Source organism: Apaloderma vittatum, unplaced genomic scaffold (genome assembly GCF_000703405.1).
Source record: "Apaloderma vittatum isolate BGI_N311 unplaced genomic scaffold, ASM70340v1 scaffold41693, whole genome shotgun sequence".
NCBI classification, from domain to species: Eukaryota; Metazoa; Chordata; class Aves; order Trogoniformes; family Trogonidae; genus Apaloderma; species Apaloderma vittatum.
This window is the reverse complement of record NW_009709485.1, coordinates 34,187-46,349: the sequence shown is the minus strand read 5'-3', so window position 1 is coordinate 46,349 and position 12,163 is coordinate 34,187. Positions and strand designations below refer to the sequence as shown.

The window sequence follows — 12,163 nt, the reverse complement described above, 5'->3', positions numbered from 1 at the left end:
TAAAATAAAATAAAATAAAATAAAATAAAAGCTATTTCACTACAAAATGTACAACACCTCACTGTTGCCTCTACTTTGCCCATTCTGGTTTGTGAACTAGAGAGTGATCCTCATCACAACTACCTCCACCATAGAGCACGGCTCACCCTACTTCCTTTGACACTGAGCATTATATCTGTGCACAAGAGATTTATCTCTGTTCTCACAAACTGAACAGCCCAATTCACTTCCTGGCGCAGACACACAAACACATCCGCACATATCTGACAGAAAGCGAGAAGAAAAGTGATGACAAAAAGCTGCTGCTGAAGGGGCAGAAGAAAACTCCATCCTGAATATGCCAGGTGAGGCTGTACAAGTGAACTGTTTAGCATATGCTATGTACAAATGAATGGCAATTTACTGAGAGAGAGAAAGAATAATTGCAAACATTTACGCCTTGTGCACGTGTATAAGAAAAAAAATCAGCTCCTGGAAAGCTGGTGCATTGCCCAACCAAAAGGCAAGGCACCTGACAAACGCTACCCCTAATTTTGTCGCTTTGTAGGTGATTGCTTCCTTCCTTCTCTTCCTGCAGTTGATTTCTTCTCTTAAGTGTTCAGCCAAGAGGCATTCAACTCCATGAAAAGGGTAGAAAGGAGGTGGCAGCAGGGAGAGGCTGCTCCTACCCTGCAAACCATCCCTGGTGGTTACTCTGCTGCAGAAACATGAAAGCCATTCCTGTCCCCTTGCTGAAGACAAGCACGCACCAATGCTACAACTTCAAAAATAGCCCTGGTCCTCCTTTGGACAATCGAGGTGTTTCTGGACATAACGGCGGCCAAAAGCTACAGCAGTGCCCAAACCTTGCCTACTGCGCCCCAATAAACAGTCTTTATTTATGCTGGTGTCTTCTGGAAAGTACTGCACAAACGCCAAGAAAAAAAAGAAGACTGTGATTTGTTTGGGTCTTCTGTCAGAGCAGCAGGCACTTTGCCATCAGTGGTGCCTCTTTGTAACCAGGCTACTCTCTCCCTTCCAAATTACTGATACTCTCAAATATTTAGTGAATCAAGGAGGAAAAATGAGGGTTGCTACTAATAGGAACAACAAGGCACAGGAAAGAAGCCCTGCTTGATGAGATAGAACAGAAACGTCCTTCCCTTGCTTTCCCATAAGCTCCCCTTTTGCCTCACCTCCCACCTGATACCACCAAAGCCTGTTTGCGCTCTAACAAAGATGGATCAGTTGCGGTGCAGTCCCCTGGTGCTTACCGATACTCTGAAGTCACCTACTCCTAACCCAGCCATCGCTCAGCAAACTGAAAGGAAATAAATTCATTCATTCCAATAAGCAAATTATAAAATCACCTTCATCCATCTTGTTTCTATATTTTTTAAATTTAATTGTGGCCAGAGAATTGCTGTCTGGGAATTACCCTTCCCCCACTCACGCATACACCCTTTAAAAATGCAAAATCTAGCCCTCTATTTCAATATTTCTGATGTCAGTGACCGGTGTCGGCTCTCCCCATACAGTAACTGCTTTAAAGCTCTGCATACAGCACTGCATTAAAAATTAATTACACATGCTATTTTATTGATAGTGCATAATGTAATGAGCACCAGCTGTGCTAAACATCCAAACTCCTTTTTAAGACAGCTATAAAAAAAAAGAAAGAAACTGCACTTCCAAATGCTTCTCCTGTCAGAGGAGAAAAACAGCAACATCTTGGATGGATTTGAAACAGGATTCTTTGATTTAGCTCTCCATTTGGAGCGTTTGAAGAGTTCAGACTCTCGGGCTCAGTGTAGTGGTATGCGATCGAGTTAACTCTCTCAATGTTGGAGCCATTGTCTTTACTGCAGGCAACGTTGCCTTGAACCCTTTTGTCCTGAGACTAACAGATTCAGTTCCACCCCTTAATATTGCAATTAACGGCTTTTCTTTTTTTCCTGGGATGTCTGGAAATGGCAGGCATCCACTTTAAAGCACCTTTAAATATTGCTATTGCTCCTGCTGGTTCTTAACTTGACATAATTAGGACTTAGAAAGTTATAGTGATCAGGCGTCTGTCTAGAACAAAGCCACAGCCACGCTCAAATTGCCAGTGCCGTTGCCCCATGCAGTACCCTAATTTTAGTCGCTTCTTTGCAGTCCTAAGGTCTCTTTGCTGCCTCTCGACAACCACGCCATTCAGTCAAAAAATCAGTTTGTGATTAGATTCTTCTATTTTCAGGTCGGATATGATTTTAACGTCTGGTGAGACAGAGAGCTGCATAGACAGACAGGTCACATATGATTTTAATACTTGGATAGATGGATGAACACATAGATTGATAGATAGATGAAAAGATGGATGCATACACACTCATTCTGATGCATTACCATTTTTAGAATATACATCTCTCACACATCCCTGCACTCTGTAAGTACTATCTCAATTCTGCTATAGGATGCATTAAATATTTCACTAAAATAAATAAATAAATACATGTAAACATGACTAATAGGGACATCTCTCCTGAACGTTAGCCAGTACTTTATGAGAAACCACTTCTTTATGCAGCAAAATGAAAAGAAACATTTACAAAGGGTCTCGGGGAAACTATAGGTCTTTGTCTGCCTCAGACACATATACCCAATTCTTCTTTCTCTTCACAAAAAAGCACCCGGTGCTGATCAGAAATCAGGTTTTACTGGACTTTATTTTTTTTTTAATTCCACTCAACAAAAAATGAAGAGTAGCGTATTAGCCATCATCCTGGGACTTCATGAGTTAGAAGGTTTTTGCTGGATGAGTTTGCACTCTCTGCTCTGATTACTGTTTTGTTTTCCATTGATCCTCCTGTGTTAATAAAACCCAGTCTGAAGTGAACAAAAGCTTGCTTCTTCTTCTAGTAAGAAATGTGCTGAGTGCATACCATATCATTAACATAAAAGTTTTTGAAATAACACTGCTTTCTAGACAGACTGTATTAATTGCATCAAGCTTTTTACAGCAGGGTGGTCTAATATAGCTCTTCTTATTGGACGACTTTGGTTATAAAACCAATACAAAATGAACACAGTGATATAACTGAAAGAGTGAAAACTATTCTTTTAAAACCTATTATTTACTTACAGGTACTTCTTCTACCTTTACTGTCACCCTAATCTTTGCCAAGAAAACACCAGACTAGTTAAATGATTCAGTAAGTAGTATTTCAGTAGCCAAGTAAATTGACATTAACTTTACAAGATGATTTTCAGAATGTCCTAATGACTAACACAGCTGATTCTTTGATATAACAGGAGCTTGTTTCTCTCTTCTGAGCTATGGCCCTATGCCTTCCTCTGGTTTAGACCTTAAACTTCACAGCCCTGTCCATTAATCACTGCTGTCCATGCCGACTTGCTGGTTTTATATATGCAACTAAGTATTGTAATTACTTTCCACCTCCTTCCATCAGCCTACATGTGGGAAGGAAGCAGTTTCACTGGTTAGCTGAATATATGTGTATTGGACAGATTTAATTATTTTTATGGAGGTATATAAAACTCTCACTTGTGGGCCCAGGTCCAAAGATTTTGGATCAGGTATATCTGTATGGAGGCATAGGAGATAAATTATTATCTGTGCTGTTACAATCCTCTTTGTCTTATGGTGATTATAATTCCAGTCTGGGGGCTTTTGCCCTGAAGGATCTTCAGGGCAGGGACTTTTTTCTTCGGAGAGCACACTGTAAAGTGCCATGCACTTCTGCGCTGAGATTTTCAAAGCTCATTTCTCGTTAACTTTAATGGGAAATGGGCATCCAAATCTCTTAGGCAGCTTTGACAATTTAAGCCTTAATGTACAATATTAATAAATCAGCATCATAAAAAGAGCCTTATGAAGATGTATTGTGAAAAAATAGCCCCACAAAAAGCATCACAGTGATTGTGTGCATGCATACGGGCATATACTTTTCTTTACATAATTATGTCTCTCAACAATCATTTGCATGTGTCTGTTATGCAAAAAAAAACTGTGTGTGTTTTACAGTTACTCTGAGCAGTTGCAATTCATTGAAATTAAATAAAAAGCAGGCTCAAAAAGGCAACCTAATCTGGCAAGGGGTAAAGCAAAATGAATGCTTTGCCCATTTATATTTTAGATCCAAGCTACACAACCCTGTGAATTTTATGACTCTCTTCCAACTTCTAATTAAATAGGCACTAAAAACATTTAAACAGGAGAACCTAATTCAACAGACAGAAGCCTCTGAGGCAAAAATAAATAAATAAAGAGACTGAGAGATTGTTCCAGTGGTAGATTATTTTTTTTTAAATCACATGGTAAAATATGGACCTTTACTAGTAAGTTCCTCATTCTATGGTTGAACACAAAGACTTGAGCAAAGACAGAGGGTCCGTGACCAGCAAAGGCCAAGTGACACACTGGACAGTCAAGCAGACTTCCCAGCATCATTTACTGTTATTGGAACTACTCTTGGATGCACGTTTTCTAAAGATTGCAAGCAGCGCAACTTCCCCTGGGCACGACTGAATGCTACTCAGCATTTCAAGCAATCGCTCTTATCTGGGTTGGAGATTTCCAAATGCAGTTTTCACATATGTGTACCCTAAATCCCACTGGCAGCCAGGAGTTTAGATTCTCCAGCACAAAACTGCTGGGATTCTTGAGGGCCTGATTTGTGAGCACCCAGCAGAGATTTGGGAGTACCTGCAACTTCAAGCCTTCAGAGTCGCAGCCTGCTTGAAACCTGCATGGAAAAACTCTTAAGTCCTTCATTAAATGAATGCTGAAAAACAGGAAAGGTAATAAATGATGAAGGAGGAGGAGAGGCGGGAACCATTGATGGCTTTTGTTCAAAGAAGGAAACAATTCTTCAGAAGCAAAAAAAAGGCTGACAGAATAAAAAGCTAATCAAGTCAGAGAGACAAGCAGATCTCTAAAGCTGAAGCAAGTGACTGTTGCAAATGTCTATATTAAAAAGAGAGCACAATGCCGGGATCATCACTAGATTATTAGTCAACACAAAAAAGTCATTTTTCTTTCACTTCCATAAAACTTTTTGGGGCCAGAAAGATCCCGTAACCCTTGTCACAGGATTTAAACCGTGCCCATATGTGGTGAATACTGTGGGAGCTAAGAAAGGGTTAAGTAGACATAATCTCCTTTTTCAAGGGAAGAAAATGTTTCTTTCAAGCAGAACTTGACCAACTACTGTCATAAACATGTAGCATGCACTTTGATATAACCTATTCTCTAAGTGTCGCAGACTGCAGCCGTAATTACAGGAAGCCATGATAACAGGTCTCTCTCTCCACAGAGCTGGCACCGCTCTCCCAGCAAACAGGCAATTCTGAAAACGCACAGCACACAACTCCAAAGTGAGAACTTAAAGTACGCAAAGCACAAAAGCCTTGCCTTCCCGCATTCTTTAATAAGTTATTCCTTCCTTTTCTATTTTTAGTTGTACTTGCTTCCCTCCCCGCTAGCTGCTGGCATCAGAAGCCACAGGGAACCAGGGCATCGAGTTCAGTGTTACACCTACCTGCCTACCCAAGGCACCTGCACGCATACTGCACCAGTGAAGACAGAGAACAGCAAAACATGAGATCAGTTCCAGTTTAGTTTACTGATTACAGGAAGCAGGGAAAGGACGGAGGCAGGGGAGCTATCAGACTTTCCGATCCAGCACTCACCATTTGGAAGGGCCCATCTCTACACTCTCTCAAGCCAACTGGCCAGTCTGCTGAGGCTGATGAAGCAGAGCCTGATTAAAGTAGCATCCCCCATGGCGCGTAGGGCAGTTCAGATCGGAAGTCTGACCAAATACCCTGGATGCAGTGACTGCATCACGCAGCACGGTGCTGCCAGCCCAGTGCCTGCCCCCTGGCGCAAGCGGCTGGGTGCAGGCTGAGCCTCTCCCAGGTGGCACAGGAGCTTTCCTCGCACACCGTGAGCTTCACCCAAGGTAAAACCAGGACCCTGCAGGGTGCTCTCAGCCTTCACCTGAGAATATTTTATATTTCAAGACTGGGGAGTTCCAAGAGGCAAATGTAAACTTGCAAAACTTTTTGCCTTGCTTTATGCTTTATTACAACAACAAGAGATGTACAGCTATGTTCTCATGAGATCTAGCGTACTGCAGGCAGGTGGTACCACTGCTTGTGGAAGGAAAAAGCTGAGCATAGCAACGCTTTGCTAGTTCAGGGGGACATGAAGAGCCATTTCCCAAAGGTTTTACTCCTGACAGTCGTTGCTGCCTCTCTAAGCCCTCTGGTCCTCACGAATTACTTATCTGGCATCATTCTGGGAACTCCCTATTAAAACTCCATGCACACTAACAAACATGAATGAGGGCTGCAGGGTTTGGCCCACCACAGTGAGAATCTATAAACGCTTGCGGATTTTGCCACAGCTGTATTTTCTTTTAAGCCCTCCCCATTTTCACCTCTCCAGCCTGCAGTTCACTATTAGACCCAATCTTGCAATTGAGCCGCGCTCAGAAACACCCACTGATTTCAAAGAGATCGCTGGGTCTGAAATGATGGGGTCTGGCAACAATATGTCCATGTCCTATTTGGCTAGCTCAGCGCACCCTCATTTCCACATCACTTTCCCCTCCTCACAGTGACAAAAGTCAGGCACCCAAAAAGAATAAAGGAAAAGAAAAGCTGATGGGGGAGAGGCGAGGGATGTGTGGCAAGTTACCAAGGAGCATTTTCTCAAAGCAAGGGAGAAAACGGCATGGAGCACATACAGCCTGCGTGCACATGGACGCGGAGGAGAGCCCTTAATACAAATGATTGGTGAAGGAGGGGGAAAAAAAGGAGGAGGAAAAAGAATACCTCAGATGTTAAATGTTATCCAGTTAAGCTCAAAATAAACAGCCCAGAGAGACGAAATCTCAATACTGGGGTATCACATTCTGTGAGGACTCTCAGACATTTGTTCACAGCATGGTAGAAACCTCCCGGCAGTGCTCACTGGTGACAGCTGAAGGTGGACAGGCAGGAGGGGAGGGATGGGGAAATGGAGGGAGTTGCACGCCCTTTCCACTCCCCATCCTCCACCTGGGTAGAGGAGGAAGGAGGCAGGAAGAAGGGGAGTGGGGTGGTTTAGGGCATTTTTTCTGCCTTTCCCACGCAACTCAGTGAAGGCAGCTCTCCCACAGCAAAGACGACATCACTTGGCAGCACTACTGACCTTCAGATAGCAACAAAAAAAAAAATGTTTCTATTACCTGACAACTGACAATGACATCCAAATGTGCCTGACGTCTCAGTCTGAATCTCAGTCTGAGTCCCGCCAACTGAGACTGCACGTGCACCACAGCAGGGCAGGCTAAGGCAGGGCGGGAGGGAGGCCAGTGCGCGGAGAGGTGACGTGATCACGGATGTGTGAGGGTGGGAGGAGGCAGCTATGGGAGCCCCCGGCAGGTTTGCAGGCCTGGACGGCCCTGGAGAAAAAACAATAGAAAAAACTGTCAGTTGGATCTAAGTTTGAAGGGATAGAGGAGGCATCATCAGGGGAAACAGGCAAGGCGGGGGCTTGCAGCCTAACGCACGACACGCTTGGTCTGAACCCCTCTCTGGGTCCGGCTGAGGCTGGTGGGTTTGTGCCGCAGCGGGGGAAGAGCAAGAAGAGACCTGGGTGACCCGCGAACCAGGGTTAGGGGCCCATGGGGGGCACAGAGAGGGGCGAAGTTGTGGGGGTGGCCGGCTCTGGCATGGAGCAGAGCCAGAGGCGGTGGACGTCACCACCAGCACTTGCTCAGGGACCGAATGAAAAGGGGGATTATTGTTTTAAGGCTGTGTTAATGCATTGAGCTGACACAAAACTGGGCAGGCTTGCTGCCGAGCTGCCGCTGAAGCGGACTCCACACACCAGCTCAAACAAACTGTGGTGACTTAGAGCTCAAATGGCTTCAGCGAGGTGCCAGGAGTCAAGCTCCCAGAAGAAAGCATTGGTGGCCACTGTGCTGCCTTTCCGCTTGAGCTGCGGCCAGTTGTGCATTTTGCACGCCCCGATTATGCAGGGTGCTGCCCTATCAAGCCTGAGAAGAAAGGAGTAACCTTTCTCCTGGTAGCTAAAAGATGATATTGTAACCTCCAACCGTATTATTTATCTTTAACCCCTCTAGGAATCACCTGCCGTTTAAAAGCTGTATTTAAGAGTTTTCTCCTGCTCTGCTGGAAACACTCGCTCCTCCTGGCATTAGTCCAAACCGAGCTCTGCCGCTTGGAAAAACTAAGATACAAGTCTCAAATATCGATATACACTTGCACAAATACAGATACACACAAACATACACATGCACACAGTATCAAGTAGGAGTCACATTTTTGGCTGGCACGAATCAGCAGATTTTAAAGGGAAGTTGAGCGATTGGCATCGCTTTACATCTGCCGAGAATCCCATCCCCTTCATTTAAAACTATGTCTGCCACTTAATTATTAAATAAAGGGTAGCTACTAATCAAGGGCAGTTTCTAAACGAAGATATGTGGTGGAGTGGTCGCCATTAAAAAGCTGGCATTTGCCAACAGTTACCGCACAGTGGTAGATCAGAAACCACAGTTTCCCCCTGTATTTAGATCAGGAAATATGTGTGTTAATTATGGGGTATCTTCTGGCAAATACTCTCTCTTTTTTAATGGTGGCAATTCTGGCTGTCCATGCATGTGTGCCTTGCAGATACATGCAAACACCATTGCAGCAAGGAGAAATATTTATTTGTGTTCCCTCCAACCCTAGAAAAAAACATTTTCTAAAGGAGCCTACACTGCGGCAGCAAGGAGAAATATTTATCCATGCTCCCTCCAACTCTAAAAAAGCAACATTTTCCAAGTCTCTCCACCTCAGCAGTCCCATTTCAGAAACTTAGGTCTGCATGTTGATCTGACAGCTACACATGTGAGGCAAACTGGGATACTTCATCCTTGGCACAGCATCCAGCGCTCCAATCTGCAAGGACTGCATTTGATTTTGTCGTTTATCTTAAATGGCTAAGAGACCACCAGTGCAAAACATTTGTGTGAAGCTTTTGCCAAAACCACAAGTGAAGAGTCTAAATTCCCTGTGTAAATACTTGAGCTTCAAGCATCAAGGATAAAATTTGTGCTCTTTTGTGAGGACTGGTTTTAAATAGAAGCCATCTATGTGGCTTGTGAGAGGAGGAAGGATTTTTTATTTGGGGGGCTCAGTTGCTTGGCTTTTGTAACTGTTTGATCTCCCTGGAAATACTACACAAGCAGGTAACGATAACTACTACCCAGATTGTACCTACGTTGCATTTTGTGCAGGGCTGGACACCAAGCATGTGGAAACTGATATCAGACATTGATTTCTATGTCTGTATGAACCACTCTACTGCCACTGTAACATGCATGAATAATAAGATTGGTTTTTTCCATGGAACAAGCAAAAATAACAAAAATCCCTTCTGATCATTTAACAGTTTTATATTGTTTTCCTAATATTACAAAATTAACTCTGCTTTCCTGGGCTGCCTTGGGCACTCCTCCTTGGTGGGAAAGTTGTGAGCTTGAAATCAGGACTTCGACTAGGACCACAGGGCAGCTACATCTCAGGTTACCCCTAGACATGTCTGTGGCCCCAGCATTGCTGCAGTCACTCAGCCCTGCTGCACATGGTGGTGCCACACTATAGGTTTTGAAGGAGCTCATAACACAGAGGAACCATATGAAGCCTGCCAAGTGCACCATCAATCACAAGTGCATGAGGTTTTAACATGGAGGTGCACAGGTCCTAGGGTGCAACACAACCCTGAGAGCAACAGCCTCTGCTCTAGTCCTGGTGGGTCCCACCTGTCCATTGGCAATGAATTCGATCCAATTTGCACAGCCCTGAGGCATCTGAGAAGATGCTCAGAGCTCACCAAGTGGGTACAAGGAAGCCTTCCCTGCTCTTATGCAATATATCTCCTCTAGTGTGGAAAGGGAATTAAGGTTTCAAAAAGGAGGTTTCTAATGATCTGAGCGAAGGGATCCTCTAAGAGCCTTCCAAGAGAGGTACTAGGGGTGAGCCTGCAATCTGCTTTAACAAGGTACCTAACAAATTTACAGGAAGGACTATATGAACTAGTTGCCAGTGAATGGATGGAACTGAACGTGTCACTTAGAAGGTCTTTTTCTGTCCTTTAATGTATATATGTGGAAATCTAAAAAATGCTGACCTACTGTCAGAAAGGAAAGGCTTGGTAAGGGAGAAGAAGAACAGACAAAGAGAGACTCTGGAGCCCCACCACTCCTGAGTTCAGCACTAAGAGACAAAGAATGTAGGGCTGCCAGGTGACCAGGAGGCTGTCTGACCCTAAAAGCAAAATCAAAGCAAGTGATTCCTCCTCCTCATTGCTATCACTTTTGGTTTTGCTTCTTTCTCAGGAATAAGGACAGTCCTATAGAATCAGATGGCAAATTATGAAGAGGGTAATCGTATCCACTGGCCTCAAGGAAAGGTATGGAGAAAGGGAGAGCTGCGCTATTAGATAGATATGTGATACCTCTTCATAGCTATAGAAAGAATAAGTCATGCTCAGAAGCACTCGGCTTGTGTTTGCTAGGAACATGTCTATGTTTTACCTCTCCAGTTCCTCTCCTGTGGGATTTTTTTCCCCATAAATGCTTCACTTAAATCTGAAAATGAAGATAGGGTCTCTACCACTCCAATTAACTGCTACAGGTGATGTACAAACACAAAATGAACAAACAGATAAAAAGATAAACAGAAAGAGTTAGACAGACAGTATCCTAAGGTGGTGCTGAGAGTTCTCCATGCAACCCACATAGCACCAGGTGAGGGAGGGGATCCAGTCTCTGGAATTCTACAGCTGATTGACCACATCACGTTGCACACAGGTTTCAAAAAGAAAACACCCCTGCAAGCCCCTGCCTGCCACAAAAGGCACAGCCACCACTGGCACTAAGGCAAAGCAGACCTCAAGAACTGTGCTGCAATCTTGGAGGCAAAAATCCAATCTGATTGGGGTGAGCGAGCACACACATGCAAGTCTGTGTTGCTTGGACATCGCTGACACAATGTGCAAGGCTCGATTTTCCTCTTGGGTCGGCACTGGGAAATCACTCACCTGCACTGCAGATCTCAATTATACATTCTGCATTCATTCTGCATGGTTGCGAAGGGGAGTTTTGCACGAAGCATGAGTGTGAAACATGCACAGGGACTGTCACCGTGTAAATAAAAGATCTGCATTGCTGATGGCAGAGGAGGATTTTGTCCTTATGCTTTAAACACGCTCAGCACACACTCAGTGCCTGTACACAGCAGTTGCTCACGGGTTTATGTTGACTCTTGGGCACTGCTAAGAGTAATTCTTTTGCTCTCTGCTATTTTTAAACTTGCAAAGAAGAAAGTAAGGTAAATTGGACATGACTCCAGAAGATGGAAATGAACATAAGAGCCTAGATGAACACGACAAAAGCCACAATCAACGCATAAATTGCATCCTTTTGTTGCCCTTCTCCCTGAGCCTAGGCATGACTGGCCATATGATATGGTATATGTAAAACACCACACCCCTCTGGCACATCTGCTGAAAACTCTCTGAGCAAAGCACAAAGACGGAGCCACAAGCAGCATTCACAGTGTCCCACTTCAGTGTGGTTCAGACCAGGGGACCCAATCTTAACTTAAGAGATCTCACTTTAAGTCTCGTGCCACACATAAATGCAGCCTCATGTGGCTGTGTAGCTGGTGCATCCCTGCGGGTATTGTGTGCCTGCCTGGGTGGGTGCCTGGCTGTGTATCTGTGCACAGGCAGACAGGCAGGTGCACAGGCAGACATGCAAGCCACTTAACAGGGCACAAACCAAGTTTTCCTGTGTGTCTCTCTGTGCCTGTCTGGTGATGGAAAATCAATCAGTAGCTGGTTAGAGACTAAAGCTCAGTTCCATTATTAAAAAGCTCCCTTTCAATAAAAAGAAAAACATCTGTTCAAACAGTGTATGGGTACAAATTCAGAGTGCAGGCTGCAGCCTCATCCCTGCCCTGTGCCCATCACATTCAGGCAGAGTACTGCAGATGTTTTGAGATTGGTCTTACATGTACCATTGCAGCAGCCTTGAACAGACAAATCTAAAAGTGAAAGATCTATTCACTAATCTTTCCTACAGATTTTTTTTTCAGAGCTTTTCCTAAAATAAGTTAT

The 12,163-nt window shown here is 44.1% G+C and overlaps 1 protein-coding gene across 1 annotated transcript in view; it reads right to left on the bottom strand.

The window, feature by feature from the left end:
• Nucleotides 1-7,217: 7,217 nt before the first annotated feature.
• The window catches only part of LOC104272054 (B-cell lymphoma/leukemia 11B-like), a gene marked incomplete at its 3' end in the record, with an annotated part of 33,717 nt that continues 28,771 nt past the window's right edge, over nt 7,218-12,163 (bottom strand). The window contains exon 3 of the mRNA XM_009866933.1: nt 7,218-7,433. Within this exon, the coding sequence (XP_009865235.1) occupies nt 7,218-7,433 (216 nt within the window). The remainder of the gene's footprint in view (nt 7,434-12,163) is intronic.